Source organism: Carassius gibelio, chromosome B20 (genome assembly GCF_023724105.1).
Source record: "Carassius gibelio isolate Cgi1373 ecotype wild population from Czech Republic chromosome B20, carGib1.2-hapl.c, whole genome shotgun sequence".
In the NCBI taxonomy this organism is placed as follows: domain Eukaryota; kingdom Metazoa; phylum Chordata; class Actinopteri; order Cypriniformes; family Cyprinidae; genus Carassius; species Carassius gibelio.
Window position 1 is genome coordinate 14,995,588 of NC_068415.1, and position 17,265 is coordinate 15,012,852.

Sequence of the window (17,265 nt, forward strand, 5' to 3'; positions counted from 1 at the left end):
AAAAAAATTAATGTGTCAGTCATTATTTTTGTTATCTTTGGGCACAAAAAGTATTCTCGTAGCTTCATAAAATTATGGTTGAACCACTGATGTCACATGGACTATTTTAACGGTGTTCTCACTGCGTTTCTGGGTCTAGGCACAATTCAGTTACATTGCTGTCTAAGGAGGCTCAGAAAGCTCTCGTATTTCATTAAAAAATATCACAATTTGTGTTCCGAAGATGAACTAAGGTCTTACGGGTTTGGAATGACTGGAGGTTGAGTAATTAATGGCAGAATTTAAATTTGGGGGTGAACTAACCCTTTGATGTCGGTAGGAAATAGATTCTCAATGTCTTTAGTAGTTTAAATGTGGGCGTGGCCTTACCTAGACTCATTTTGATTGGCAGGTTCTCTTTGCTGGCTGCCTCGACCAGTTGTCTCCTCACTTCCATCACTGCCTCCTTTTGCTTAGCAACCAGCATTGTCTCCCACAGCAACCGTGCAGTGGCAGATCTGTGGAAAACAGGCCAGGAAATAAGGACTCAACCTCTTTTATTCGTGATTCACATTACCCATAAATGCAAGAGCTAGAAGAGAAAAAATGTATTTAAATAGGACTTTAATAATATATGCTCACGGATACTAATTATTATCAAAAAACATAGTTATTTAGAAGCCAGTGTTTTATACGATTTGATTTAGTGCTTTAAAAAAAAAAAAAAAAAAAAAAACGTGATTAATTGTTGTGTAGAATTGGTGATGATTTGATTTGACCCTAAGGGGTTGCAAAAGAGTTTAGCAAAAGAAGGTTGCCCCTAGAATGAGAAGATCTTTCACAACAGTGTTTCTCTGTCCAATGATATACTACTACTGGATGACAAAGTAGTCAAACAAAACAAAAAACGAATGTGTCAGTGGATGTGAGATGCCAAAGCTTTACTGTTCAACTAAAAGTTGTTGCAACAGAATTTGGGGTAACCTGGATTAAGCTTTGTGCTCTAGGGCAGTTTTTCCATGAATGCAGGTCCACAAACCTCTATGGGATCTTGAGGGAACTTCAGGGGGGTTGTGAGTTAATGGAAAACTAATAAATTATCATGTAAAACAGTATTTGATGTTTTGGGTTGGTTTTTGTGTGGTTTTGGTAACATGTTGGTTAGCATTCAGATCTCAAAGAAGTAGTTCATTTCCAGAATAAAGAAAATCCTGATAATTTACTCACCCCCTTGTCATCAAAGATGTTCACCTCTGGCCTCAGTCGCAAAGAAATTCAGGTTTACAAGGAAAACATTTAAAAGATTTTTCTCCATATACTGGACTTCAATGGCGACCAATGGGTTGAAATTCCAAATAGCAATTTCAATGCAGCTACAAAGGGCTTTTTTTTTAAGAAATGTTTTCCTCAGTGAGTAAATTATTAGGGAATTTTTATTCTGGAAGTGAAATATTTCTTTAAACCACTGTACAAGCTATTTCAGTTGTATGTGCTCAAAGCTATTCACACAGGACAGGACACATTATTACACTTGAAAACAGTTATACAACATAATGGACCAGAATGTATGGGATCTTGAGACCCATTAAAAGTTTAACTTCTTTTAACTTGACATGGCATCTTAAAAACGTGGCATCCAAGAAGCAGTCACATCACAACAGCCAAAGACAATCCATTAAGTAAGTGTTTACATAAAACAACAATTAAAGACAGTATAGACTGGCACGAGAACACGTCCCTAGTCTTCCTGCATCGCTCTATTGGATATTCATCATTTTCAATCTCCTGCCCATCCATCAGGAGTAAACAGTTCCATCTTAAGTAACTGTATAATCATTATTCAGCAAGGGTTTCTCAAATGATCTCCTCTTATGACATGTGATTATGAGGCATCATCATTCTGTTCTTCATCACTGGCTCCTCCTCTTCCTGTCTTTAATCATCTGCTGGATTGGGTGTGCGTGTGAGTTCCGGCTTATGTGCTGCTTGTCATATTAATCAGTCATCGGAAAATTCACACAAACTCTTGATGAGAGAACTGACTGAATAAAATGAAATTGTGGGGGGTGGGCATGCAGCCTGAGAAAACACATCATTTAAATAAGCAGAATTTTGAGAAAAGGACAAGAGGAATAGAAGAAGAAGCATAAAAGAAGAAAGTGAGGGTGCAGGACAGGAAACAAAGGGCAAGGAATGAGAACGGGGCAGAGGAGAGACATGAGGGCAAGCGACGGAGGGTGGGGGTGTTTTACTGACACTGAAACCAAATGTTAAACCTGCTTTGTTTTTCTTTTGCTCTTTTTGCTTTTCCTCTCTCCCTCTGTCTAGTTCTCTCTCTCCTTTTCTAACAGTTGCCATGTGTTGGATCTCAGCTGTAATGTGTTCCAGACAGAGTTTTGGCAGTGCTAGAGAGAGGCCTGACTCCATTACTCCAAAAACGAGACAAAAAGTGGGGGAACAAAAATGAGGAGGACAAAAGCCTACATAATAAACATGGGGCTTGTTGTTCTAAAGCACAGACTTGTGTCGGGAATTACGAGTGGAGGGATAGTACGAAAACACGGCAGATAACGAAAGAATGCAAACTGGCTCAGAACACAAACTGGCTCTGGAGATTTGCAAAATGTGACCCAGAATTTTTGAAAATTGGAGAAAAATAAGATCACATGATGGGCTGGTCATACTAACTTGCCGCTTCTTGTGAAAGCAGAAAAAAAAAAAAGAATTCAGTCTTTTTTTATTAACAGACTGTAAAAGCAAGGAATGCTGAGCCCATTGTGTTTTCAGATTACACTAGGTTAAGCACCATGAAAGTAACCTGAAAAAACAGATGAGAATATAATGGTGTACACTACCAGTCAAAAGTCAGGACACACTTGAGTGAACTTATGTTTCCCATGATGGCAAAAACCTTTCCATCTCAAGTCTTATGCTTAAATGCTTAACTTTAGTTTATGTAAAAATAAAGAAAAATACATTAGATTTGTTTGACCAGCAAACAGAAAAGAAAAGAAAAAGAAAAGAAAAATGGTGTTTGGCTAGCTAAGAAAAACTAAACTAAACTTTAACAAAACAAAAGAAAAACAATATATAAAGTAATAAAAAATGAAAGAAAATAAGAAAGTGTGTGGGGGGTGGGGGAAGTGATGGAAAAGCAGTCAACAAATATACAACATTTTAACTCCTTCAAATGTGACCTGTTTCCGGATGTTGTCCACATACACATTGGAAAGACAAGTGCAAACACACTTCTGATCATAATATTATCTGATCATTGTGTCCTGGTCCAGAGGTACTCAAGGAATGCGTATTGTGATCGGTTGTCATTGTAATGTAAACGTAATCCAGCTATCGTGTCTGCACAGGTCGATATCACGCAAAACGCCACCCCCTCTCTCGCGAACTACCAGAAAAAAAGACAGAGAACACCCGTGTGGAGCGCTAATGAGACTTATGAGATTTATAAAATGGCCCGCGACTGAAAATGCTTTTCAAAAGAAAACCCACCACTTCAGGTTGACTTTGCACTGGGCCGTTCTCTGCAGACTTTAAATATTGCAATAAAAAGACAGATCTGATCGGTTATCCAGATAGAGAAGTCAGTTGATGTTGCCAAGTGTAAACACGCTGCGTTCCGATTGACTGATGATTCAATCTGCTTGATCGGCTCACGGCTATCGCATGTTAATACCAAGTGTAAACACAGTCAGATACTTCTCACATTTTCTGGTCAATGCAAATTTCCCGTATACAGTTTTTGTCAATTCATAGTTTGTATGTAGAAAATAGCCTAAGAATGAGTAGGTTTTGAGTGGTAGTAGGTACAGACTACATCAAGGCATCTTAAAGAGATCTTTAATGGACGAGTGAATGTTCAGCAAGCACAAATCTTTGAAACTCGGTCAAGTATGTTACAGTACATGTTTGCGGGTAGGTAGTGTGTCCGCTGCAATGAGGCTGAACTGATTTTGCATGTCGTAAACAGATGCACACATAGTCAACGTAGTTTACATGCCAGAGTTAAGACTGGACCCTCTCTGTGTGCATGTGTATGTCGACTCTGCGTGTATTCCAGGAAGACGAGGGGTCCGTTTGGAATGTTTCGGAGGGGCAACATGGTTCCAATTTACCTCAAAACCTCCCCCACTTCTATACTCCACTCCTCTCCTGCAGTGTACCCCAGGCTCGATATCCTGAAAAGGGGGTTCAGTGAGTTTGTATTTGAATGTTTTACTGCATTAGTACTCTAACCTATGGAGGGCAGTGTTGATCTGCAAAGCCAAAATATTTATTACCCATTCCTGCCACAACCTCCTTGTAAGGTCCAGTGTGTGTGTGGTAGGTAGGGGAAGTTCAGGGTTCCTGGAAACACATGACTGAGCACTCAAGAATGGACTTCAACTGACTAAGTATGCCTGGACGCCTTAAGATCCTACTTTATACACACACACAGTCACTAAATTGCATCCAAAATTGTTCCAAAATGTGCTTAACAATACTTAAATGCCGTTTCTCTATAATGTTTTGGGTGTGTCGTAATGTAACATGCACTTTAAATAAAATCCCAAAGAATATGAAGCCAATGTTACACCCGCAATTTTATACAGATGTGATGTTATGTTTCCATGATCGTTGTGACGAGCTGAATGATTTAGTAGATAGTGATTAAGTCTGTGTTTATCAAAAACAGGAAACGAACAACCTCCCTCGTTAGCAGCATTCAATCCAGGTCAGTTATTCTTCAATTACGCCCACTTCCAGGACTAATGATACTATGCACACATATGCTTGCACACACAGGGAGACCTGGCAGACGCTCCATGGGTGAGGCGTGTGTTTTTCCGTGCTCATTACAATCTGTAACAGGAGAAATAAACAAAACTAAAAATAAGAAACAAAAGCAAGCAGAAACCTGGATTCATCATCAGAGAAACAACACGAGCACACACACACAGGCCAGTTTTTTTTTTCTGTCAGAGTTTGATAAAGGAAAGAGCAAAGGAAATAGGACTGCAAAAAGTTTCTTAAATTTGAAAAGTGTCTCCAAAGCGAGCCTGCCATTTTCACTTCAAAGACAAATGTCATCCGTCTCTTGAAGATATTGGAGGATGACTGTTATGCAAGCATCATTTGGAGAAGTATACTGGTGATGGCAAACAAGGAGACTTTAAGAAATTGGGTTGTTTCTAGCCTTTACATCCAGAGAGAGAATGAGATTGTGTAATTGGTGGTTTTCACTGATAGCTGCAGCTGAATATTTTATCTTTTCCCTCGGTTTGATGTGTGGTTTTAACATGTATTTTAGTGAGTCCTGTGAGATCTAGCCATAAAACTGCCTCTCTGTTGCAATTACCATTCAGGTCTCCACATAACTATTTACTGTACTGTGATATAATGGTTTTATATAATGGCATATATATACACACATACATAAGAATACAAAAGAAGCAGTTTTATATATTGTACACATTACCATTTAGAAGTCAAAAATACAGTAAAAAAATAGTAGTTTCATTATAATTTAAAATAACCTTTTTGCTCTATTTAAAAAATGTTAAATATACATTTTTTCTCTGTGATGGCAAAGCAGTCATTATTCCAGTCTTCAGTGTCACATGATCCTTCAGAAATCATTCTAATATGCTGATCTACTGCTAAAGAAGCATTTCTAATTACATCCATGTTGAAAACAGTCATAGTGTAAGAACAGCATTTATTGGAAATAGAAAACTTTTGCTACACTATAAATGTCACTTTTAACTTTCGAACAATTGAATGCATCCTTGCTGAAAAAATATCAATTTATTCTAAATAAGTAAATAAATGAATAATCTTTCTGACCTCAAACATTTGAATGTAGTAAAAATATAAACATACAGTATATACATAAATGCAAGTAACAACTATATTTACTGTTTGTTTTTTGTGTTGAATGGTTTAAATAAGTTATCATCTCTCCCCATAAAAATAAGTATCATTCTGCTAAAATCTGTCAAGCTAAAAATGCTACCCACATAAAACCAACATCCTGTTACATAAATCTAAAAAAGGCTGGCACACACAAACTCACAAAAATACACACTGCAAATCTCTCTCATGTGTGGCTCATTTTGTTTCATGCGAGACTCCCTGAGCGGAAGATAAATCCCAGAGAGCAGACACTAACCTTTAACACACAATGAATGGGAGCACAGTCACAGGTTCAGGAGCAGCTGCTGGCGCACTCACAGCCCGCTGGGGGTTTAGGGTTTCTGCGAGTATCTATACTGCATGTCTTCATCTCATTTAAATCTACTTATTCCTCCAGCTCCATTACAAATAGATTGACTTGACGATCAGTACAGCCAGAGGAGAGGAGAGCAAAAAAATTACACCTGGAGCCAAGTATTGAAAAGATTAGGAGAAAAAACAAGTTGAGAAGAAATGAGAAGAAACAAGATTATGAGAAACAAACCAAGATGAGAAGAAATGAGAAGAGGACACACAAGACTTTGAGACACAAACCAAGAGGAGAAGAAATTAAAAAAAGTGACATGACATTTAGCCAAGTATGGTGACCCATACTCAGAATTCGTGCTCTGCATTTAACCCATCCAAAGTGCACACACACAGAGCAGTGAACACACACACACTGTGAACACACACAGAGCAGTGAACACACACACACTGTGAACACACACAGAGCAGTGAAAACACACACACTGTGAACACACACAGAGCAGTGAACACACACACCCGGAGCATTGGGCAGCCATTTATGCTGCAGCACCCGGGGAGCAGTTGGGGGTTCGATGCCTTGCTCAAGGGCACCTAAGTCTTGGTATTGTCGGCCCAAGATTGAACCCACAACCCTAGGGTTAGGAGTCAAACTCTCTAACCACTAGGCCATGACTTCTAGATGAGAAGAACAGACAAGATAAGACACAAACTAAGATGAGAAGAAATAAAAAGATGAAAAACAACATGAGGAGACACAAACCAAGATGAGAAAAGGAGACAAGAGAAGAAGAGAAGAGAAGACACAAACTGAGACAAAACAGAGAAGAGATAAGAAGGAGATGAGAGGGGGGAAAAAGATGAGGGGGCACAAACCGAGATGAGAAGAGGAGACAGAAGATGAGGAAACACAAACTGAGATGAGAAGAGGAGACACAAGAGAAGAAGACACAAACTGAGATGAGAAGAGGAGAGGAGACAGAAGATGAGGGGGCACAAACCAAGATGAGGGGGCAAAAACCGAGATGAGAAGAGGAGACAGAAGAGAAGAAGACACATACTGAGACAAAACGGAGAAGAGATAAAAAGGAGATGGGGGGGGGGGGTGAGTGGGCACAAACCGAGGTGAGAAGAGGAGACACAAACTGAGATGAGAAGAGGATAAACAAGAGAAGTAGACAAACTGAGACAAAACGAAGAAGAGATAAAAAGGAGATGAGAGGGGGGAAAAAGATGAGTGGGCACAAACCGAGGTGAGAAGAAATGAAACCAAAAAAAAAGAGATAGGATGATGAGATAAACTGACATGAGAAGAACTGAGATGACAAGAATAGGGACAAGAATACGTAACAACCTGAGATTAATTGGAAGAGAGATAAGGAGAAAAGATGAGAGCGCACAAAGTGAGAAGAAGTTAAGATGGAGATGAGGTGAGACAAGAGAGGAAATAAGACAAAATAAAATGAAATAAGACCAGGTTAGATGGGATAAAAAAAGCTCTACTTTTATAAATATGCTCCAAAAGCTATGCAGAAATCTCTAAGCCAGAGTCGTGTGTGGGCCTAAAGTGAGACTGACACCATATTCTGATTTAACAACCAACCTGTCAATCAGAGACAGGGAACTAGTGGGAAGGATACAGCAGAGGCTAAAGAGAGCGGAAACGATATGATCTGTCAACAAAGACTCAAGTACTCAATGCTAAGCATGACAAATGTGACAAATGACAAATCAGTCTTTCCAGCTGCCAGTAAAATAGTGTGTGATATATGTCTTCTCTCTAGTGTTGTTTTCTCACAGTGCAGTGTAGTCCATTTCTTCCCCTCTGCATACACACACTACCACTTTCATCAGCTCTAGTATAACATGCGGGTTTAATGCTGGCTGGACAGGGCACACAGTTGGGTATACGGTAGTAAAACAGGGTAGAAGTATGGAGGGTGTGTCACACCCTTACATAAGCAAGGACATAGTTGAAGTATCCCACACACACAAAATCAAAGCACCCCTGCTCTACCGCAGTGCCAAGAACAACCCATTACACCAGCCTGACTGGAACACACCTGACCACACACACACACAATCTTCCAGTCCAAAAACAGGTTCTTGGCCAATTGCAATTGTCTATTTGTATTACTGGAGCGGAGAATAAAGAAGTTAGACATGTTGGTTGATGTTGCAGTAGAGCAGAGCGTGAAACAGTCCTCCTTTAGCTAACCAAACACGATGTCTTGAAATCTGCTAGAACCAAAATTTCACACACAGCACAATCCATCCCACCAGAGACTGCATCTGCTACCATTTCGAAGAACATAAATTCATGTCCTTAGTGGAGTATTTAAAAGCCAACCTACCAAAACACCAGACACGGCTTTCATTTCAAAGACGCTCCGATTTCTCCCACAACCACACTAAAAACACAAAGAGATCTGGACGTTTCTCCAGTCAGACCTGAATAGGCGCAGTGTACAACCAGACTGTTATTAAAAGTCGGGGTGCGCACAGGCGAGGAAGAGGAAGTCTCCTATCAGCAGCCCGCACCGGTCGCCTCAAGACGGCCATATGAAATGACCACCCATAACAACACTAAATCCAGCGACCCTGAAACAGAGCCTACAATTACAAAGGGAAACACCATACAATAAAAATGGCTAAATTAGCCAGACAGCCCGCAATTAGAATCTTAAAATAAAACCTTTTATAAATATTTTTCAGAGCCTATAGATATTGCTGGGCTAGAATAACACAATGCAGCCAATTCCATTCACCTGAGCGGACAAGAATAACGCCAATATCAGCATTGCAGGGCTGGGCCACAAAAACCCAGTCAGAACCATTATTATTAGTGGTGTTTGCTGAGGCAAACATCCCTATTAGTATTGCTCACTCACTTGGGTTACAAACTGAATAGACTCCACTTCGGTTCAAAATAATGTGTTCTATATAAGAAAAATAGAAACCAAGTCTCAATGGGAAAATCTGCCTTTGGCAACCTTTGTGCAAAATTATATTAAACCGCTGTTTGTATGTTTAACAACACACTTTCAAAGTGAAATGTCCAGTAAATGGGGCTAAAGAGAGAGATACGTGAATCTGACAACAATCGTTGTTGTATACAGATCACCCAGGTTTGGAAATTAAATGTCTGGCACATTAATGAAGGCGAGTTACCAAGCAAGTTTACTTCATCAGAAAAGTCATACATATGGAGCTGGTTATGCAATGTAAATGTCAAAATGTATTTTGAGGTGATAATATTGTGCAGGGATCCACACAAAAGTATTTAATCAATCTGCCACAATATTTGTGTCCAAACTAATGAACGTTGTTGGTGTTTTACTGACACTAGTGTTAATTTCAGATAGAAACTGTAGTAAAATGTATGCATATATACATATGTTTTTGGAGTTCTGCAAATGTAGGTAGAGGGTGAAATATCCCTTTGAAGTTTTGTGTAAACTCACCCTGTACTATTTGTGCTGAAGACATAAATGATACTCAAATAGTACAGGGTTTTGAGGTGTGCTGGTTTCTATTTTTAATGATAAGGCTTAAAATTTACACCTGGTGGATTATGAAACAGGCAAAAAATAAATAGATTTATCTTGAGGTGAGAATATAAAAGACACCTGTACACAACAAGTATGCTCTATTGATTTTGGCCATTGAGCAAACATCCCAAACATCCCAGCAAAGAGCTAAAAAAAAGCTTTAACACTTTACATGCTTAAGAATAAAGGCTACAATTTGAGCCCAAATCCAAAAAAAACTTTTTCAAAAACATGTTATTCCTTGTTCTTTAGAAATAACTCCTAATGTAATCTAGTAGTATGTTTACATGCATAGTTATAATCCAGCTACTACAAGTTTTGTATTCAAGCTGTCTTCATCTGTCTCTCCCAGTATACATGTGAAAATGGCAAATCGATCATTCAAAGGGTTAAACACACTTAGTGTCTCTGTCTTTTGAAAAGTGGATCACAAATTTAAAACTGATAAATGAACTTTTAAAGTGCATTTAATCCCTTTACTTGTGATGGCAAATTTTGCACAGACAAGCACCTCTCATATTTGTTTTCAGAAATCTCTAGATAGGAAGTTGTAGAGTACTGAAACTGAATTAAATTATTTGTGTTTAGATGATCTGTCTGATATGTGCATATTCTTTGACCCAGAACATTGGCCTGGCAAAACTCAGTCAGAAATGAATAACTTAGTTGGCATTATACAACTGTCTCAAGAGACGTTTCAGGACATTAAGAGTCTAGGGAGTAGAGCTGCTCTCTTGAGGATCAGCTGGGCCCTGTCAGAATGCATCAAAAGCTTCGATATTTGCCTGCAGCCTGTCTAGACTCTGCTAAACAAACCCTTGGCTTGTGACTCGCTTCCCTGCCGAGCTAAAGCTAGAAATCCCCACGCTTACATTGAACGGATTTGACTGTGTGGAACTGGACCGGTTCTCCTCCACTGAGTCCTGGAGCTCCAGCCGAGAATAAACTGGCCTAAAAAGAGTGAACTGGTGTAGATACAGAGAGAGTGGGCAAAACAAATACTTTTATTTTTTACTCTCAAACTTAAAATTAGAAACATAAGGGAGGTAAAAAAAAAAAAAAAATACTGAACCTGAAATTGTAGGGAATACTAAAACTACACGAAGAAACACAAAAACATTCTCTCATGAGCAAACAACCATTACTCAGTTAATGTGCAGATCACGTCATGACAGAATGACAGAATGAGCACATACTAAGGTCATTAGCACACACGCCTAAACAAGTACAAACAGATAATTGAAAACAACATCTCAAAGCAGTCACCATTGCAAACACTTTAAAAGCGTACATATGATTTTCTAGAAAGTTCATTGTCAGTACAAGTACTATTATTTACCAACTATATATCTTATAAAAATCTAAGTTTGTTGTTTTATATATATATATATATATATATATATATATATATGTGTGAGAATCATTCTGCCACATTTTCTATTTTGACCAAAAAAATTATATTTACTTTTTTAACATAAAATTATTTTTTATTAAATTCAAATGATTATGTATAATATAATATGATATGATATATAATATAATATAATATATTTGTGAAAAAGAATTTTCTGTAAATTTGTTCCATGACCATAAATCTAATTCTGATAAACCAAATTGAGGTTATCTGTGAATACCGTACTGTTGTTATTACACATTCAACATTCTGAAAACCTCCATGGATTATGTGCTCCATATATAGGGTGGCTTATATACAGTGATGAATGAATCTAGACCATCAGGTACACACCACCTTATCTCTGCATGTGGATGCACGTTCAGGGCAGGCTTATTTAAGCTCAGAGCATGCTCTTTACAGTCCTTCTGAGAAATGTGCCAAGCCTGTCAGAAGAGCACTGTTTCATGCTTCTCTAGTCAAGCACATGATTGACCAAGCAAAAGGCATTTTCACATAAGGCCAACATTTGCATAGACTTAAAATACACATCTCATTAATGGCGAAGAAACTCTTCAGTGGTTTTGTGTCGACCAATTAATGGTCGGTAAATGATTCAGAGAATTTAATTATGACTTTTCTTGCTGTAGAAAACATAGGCTATCATTATGAGTGGCCCTAAGGTGGGAAATATGGGCCATTTAAAGTGCAACACGATAAAAACCAATTCCAAACCCTGTTAAATACTTTTGCACAATCCAGTCACGGAAGGCTCTTCAAAGAGACTTGTCCTATTCAGTCTCCACATCATCTGGCTAACAGTGAGTTCTTGTATATTTACATGGAGGTCTCAAGAGTGTGTTTGTACTTAGCACTGCGGTGCTACTGTAACCAGCTTATAGCAGTGACGGGATGTGGTCATGTGTCTGCATCTGTCTGTATATTGTGTATGTAAAAAAGCTGATACGATGCTCTCAACAACAATGATGGAACAAGGTTAAGATGACAAAAAGGCACAATGGGAGCCCAAATTGGAGACTAATCTGGCAGCTTTGGTGGCACAAAATGTAAAAGGTGAAACTGGTTTATTCATTGATATAGCTCATAGAGAAGTCCCTATCCCATTAAATCAATCTCTATGGAGCCGAATTCTTTCCGCAGGCAAATGTGCTCTATGAATCCCTGCCTGATGGGATCTGGAAAGAAAACAGACATATGAAACAAGTTCCTCCTTTAACAAACCCTGACGTCTAATATGTGGTTTAGACCTAATGGTACTTAAACAGCATTTGGGTTTCCATGCCAATGCCATTTGACTTCTAGATGAAGTAGGTTTAGTTTTGACATTGCTGCTTGCTTATAAAAAAAATTGTATCAAGAGAATATTTTGTCAATATCCAATGGTCCACCACTAAAACATCTGCCAGAAAGGTTTTATGGTGTCAATTACCCCAAACATTTTAACAGTTGATGTTTTCACTCAAGACTTTTCACTTCAGTTCAGTCAAAGGCCATAAGTGCAATACATTTAGCAAAAAATTCCCATCCAAAAAGCATGACTGGGTTCATTTAGGAAAAATATTATGTTCCATTCAGACAGTGAGCGAGTTCACCAAATACGTGTTAAAACAACTGAGCAGCATGACAATATTACACAGAACAGCAGAAACTTGGGGTCATTCTTTACCACATCCCACCTCGTAGGAAATGACATTGGCAAAAACTCTAGCAAAGCCTTTTAGTTATTTAAATACACATTTATTATGACAAAAGAAATGGTGGTTCTCTATTAAAAATACTTGGCTGGGCACTGTTCCTGTGCCAACAAGCATGTAACCAAGTCTCATGGTTTCCTCAGATCTTTCCTACAGTGGACAGAAAGACTTTGAGAATAGTCATGATTATGCAATATATTTCTCTAATCCTTTACCAGAACTGAGGTTTTTGGTCTAAACCAAACTACAGTAGGGACATTACCCTTGGAACATTGATGACAAAGGGCCAGTTTTACTAAACAGGGAAAATTAGTGCAAGAGCGCATTTCCAAAACAGCGCAGATGGTCGTGGAAATTTCTGCGAGTGATTTATTAATAATGCAGAACACAGACGCAACATCTAATTTATATATCGACCAATAATTAGTGTTGTCACAAATAAAGAATAAAGAAGCCACAGTATATTAAAAAGAAGCGGAGGCCAAAAAATGAAGGTATGCAAGAAGTTCTGATTGACCTGGTATTGCGTGTGTCCTAGTTGAGGATTCTAAGTCATTTATTTCCAAAAGCAAATTAAAAATAACATGGCTTGGCAAACGATATGTTGAGATAATGTGTTTTTCTGGCATTCCAAATAAGTCGGGAAAAAATTGGGAAAAAAATCCTGTCCCTTCTACCACACACTCTCTGTTCTTTAATAATTATAAAACAGAAGTAAGTTTTCGCCAAAATCAGAATTGTTTCTTGGTTGGTATTGAAAAGTAAAATGTTTTATTTTACGCAAATTGCAATATTTGCAGATTTATTAGGTCATGTTTTCTCCAAACCGTGACATACGCCAGTCTCCCATTTTTGCTGAATGTGAAATATCCACTCAACCAATCACAGCGCTCCATTCCATGCACTCTAGACAGTAACAACCAATCACAGTGCACTATTCAAGCAATCTGGACCATAATGGTGGTGCTCTGAAATCTGAATACACCCGCCATCCTAGTTTTCCACTTCTACTTTGTAGTTTGTGATCAACAGACAATGGCTGCACGATAAATCGCATGAGATTGTCATCAGCATATTGTCAGTAAAGCAGATTCTGTGTATAGTAATCTCCATCACGTGCTTTCAGATGGAAATTATTCAAATGCATTTCATACAAAGAGCCGCAGATCACTGACAAGATACGCTATATAGTGTTCATTAGATGAATCACATTCGATTATGAATGCGATATTGCATAGCTTGTCAGTGTAAGTATTTTTATGCCATTTATGTTTTAGTTAATAAAACAGATAACACTAGTCAACTAAATGCCATGTAACATGGCAAAGATAAAAGCACCTTTGAAAGTTGAATGTAAGGGAAATGTCATTTTGGAATTTCTGTGGTCTAATGTGATGATGTTCATTTTCTTCTTTATGATGAAATTTTATTTTATTGCTGTGATTAATTTATAGCATTAACAAGATGACTCGTTGAATTCATTTTGGAAGCTATGACCGATGAATGTATTTTTAGTCCTGTGCCTGTAAACAAGTATTGATTATGATATAATATAATTAGTATTGACCAAGTTCAGAGGCTGTCATATGAGGATCAACTTACTATGTTGTGTATTTTCATCAGTTTCAATATGAGAAATGACTTTCATATTGATTTAATGGATTTATTGCATTTAAAAAAATAAAAAATAAAAACTAACATGGATTTATAGCATTTTGGGAAACCTAAAACTGGATTTGAATGTTTTTATGTTATTATAACCTAAAGATGCTATGTAAAAGAAAGATTTTTCAAAAGACTGTTTAAATCATGTATGACTCTGTAGAATAAGTTATTTAAAAGTCAATGAGGCAAAATAAATTTCAGTATGTGGACAAAAAAAAAACTTTTTAAAATATCTGTCTTTGTGTACATAGCTTTGGAGTGACATGAGGTTGACATTTTCAATTTTTGGTAAAACTATCCCAAAACAATTCCAAAGCACAAAGCAATTCATTTCCAAAATCAAACCCTAGATCTAAACCTAAATGTTTGTTAAATTAGTTAATACTAAAACCATCCCATCTTAAAGGTGTGATCAGTTTTAAAACATGTACAAAAATTAAAATACTGAAAATTCAAATAATGTGTAGCTTTAAAAACAGTAATGGAGTTGTAATTCCACCACGGTGTGAACATGATCTCATCGCATATTCATCAGCTGGCCTTTACAATAGTGCTTTGGGGCCTTTTCTGAACCGACTTTAGTTTTTTGAGCTAAATAATTCACCTAATGATACAAAGTTTGCATCCCATAACAAGTGTAAATGCTCTTACTGGTTCTGTGCCAAGCAGCCTGGTGCCAAGATGTCCTTGGTATCAGTTGTCTGCTTCAGGTGTGTGAGCTCCAGCATGTCCACCTGAACGTCAGTCACATGACCTGGCAACTGTGGCAACACTGATAGGATTTTCTCAACCAGACTGTCCCCATGGTGGCCCACAGCTCCTATAGATTAGGCAAAAGAAAAACAGAAGAAAAAGTAAATAGCTTTTGAAAGGACATAAAAAAATAAACTGAGCTATATGCTGCCGTGATGTGAGATTTTAAGATAAAACGCCACAGATTGCACCATATTTTCCTAGTTGTTTAATCCAGTACAGAAGATTGCTTAACATTACAAATTCTGCAAGGGTACTTTTTTTTTTTTAAATACGCAGAGGCATTATCTAATAAAATGTGCACTAATTCGAATACGTGTCCAGAACAAAAATCGGAACATTGGATAGAGCCAGGTTCATAAATCTTGTTTCAGTTCATTCAGAGGGAGTTCCGGATATACCTTCGCATCATGCCATAAATCACAAAATACTTTCAACAACCAGGAAAAAATAACATTATCTTAGGAATAAAATGTCACCAGGTGAATTATCCCTAAACACTCCCCATCTTTAAAAAGAGGATTTTATAAAAAATAAAATAAAAATTATGTTTGGATTAAGTGAGTACTAAGAAAGTGGTTAATTTTGGCTACATGCAGGAAAAAAATATCTAATTTTGAGAAAACTGATTGAAAATATGCATTGAAATTTAAAACTACTGATGTAAGCAGATAAAATGTAATAAAATAAATACATAAAGGTGTATTGTGGTTATTTACTTTACACTAATCTGAAAGAGGACATGTTATGGAAGCCAAACAATCCAAAATCAAAAAATTGACCAGTGCATAAAAAAGTTATATATATTTATCCTGTATTGTCTTGACTTAAGTACTAATGATTGAATATAATATAGTATTTAGACCACACCTGTAAGATCAAGAGTTCTGTCAATAAACACTATTGATGCTTTATTGGGGGCTGACTTCCTCCTGTTTTTGGCCTGTGGATGACTGGCCAGCTCCCCTGCGATCAGACGGCTCATCGGACCCACAGAAAAACTCTCCTCACGGGTACCGATGAACTCAAACAGGGTGTTGAGGGTTGATGCGAGGGATTTAATCTGAATCTGCAACTCAGGTGGGACAGAGTGCATATCCACATCCATCAGACTCCCAAATCGTTTCTTCTCTGGCCTCTTCTTATTGATGGCCTCAAGGTCAACTTCCAATAAAGGGAAAAGTTCAGAGAAAGCAGGCAAAAGGTGGAGCTGTTGTGTCAGAGGGGCAAAGACAACAGGAGCATGCATGACCTCAGCAGTATAGTTCATATCACCCATCCACTCACACAGTTTCTCTTCAAACTGCTCAAACACTGGTTTCCCCTCCAGATCAGTAGTCACATTATTCGCAAGCAGGTGAATGGAGTGAGGAACAGTTGTGAAAACCACGCAGTACTGGAAGTGACTAAGGGAAATGATGTCTTTGATAATGTCTGCCGTTCTACCTTTCAGCACGGTGCTGACCACAAACACAGCTTTGGGTTCATTCTGTCCGCCTGCTTCAAAGCTTGAGAACTGTTTGATGTTTCGAGCTCCAGCCTCAAACAGAAGCGCAGCTCCTCCGTTCCAGTGCAGACTCTCCGAGCACCGATCATCCATGAAAACAACAGCCTTTTTTACCTTTGACAGCACCTTTTCCCACGTCTGACAGGGAAAAGATATGACTCCATCTGTAGGCAACATATTTCCGCAAATGCTGGGGTTTTAAATTGAGACGAACTGTAGCAACAGCAGAACTTTCAAACAGGACACCTTTCAAAACAAGCCCATGTGAGTCTCTCAAAGGTGACGTGGCGCAAAAGCGTCGCGATAATTATGCGTCATAGTATAACTATATATTAAATTTTTTTTTAAAAGTACTGTATAATATATATAATTCTTTATCCACACTTGTACCCATTTTACAATAAAACAGGCCACTATGAATTCTTTAACAGCAACATAAAAAGCGAAGCAAAAAAGACTGACAAAGTCATCCGTTGATTTGCTACA

The 17,265-nt window shown here is 37.9% G+C and overlaps 1 protein-coding gene across 1 annotated transcript in view; it reads right to left on the bottom strand.

The window, feature by feature from the left end:
• The window catches only part of scfd2 (sec1 family domain containing 2), a 119,089-nt gene extending 102,020 nt beyond the window's left edge, over positions 1-17,069 (bottom strand). The window contains exons 1-3 of the mRNA XM_052585948.1: positions 16,143-17,069; positions 15,171-15,339; positions 370-497 (exon numbers count right to left, since the gene is read on the bottom strand). Of these exons, the coding sequence (XP_052441908.1) occupies positions 370-497; positions 15,171-15,339; positions 16,143-16,956 (1,111 nt within the window). The 5' untranslated portion in view covers positions 16,957-17,069. The remainder of the gene's footprint in view (positions 1-369; positions 498-15,170; positions 15,340-16,142) is intronic.
• Positions 17,070-17,265: the final 196 nt, after the last annotated feature.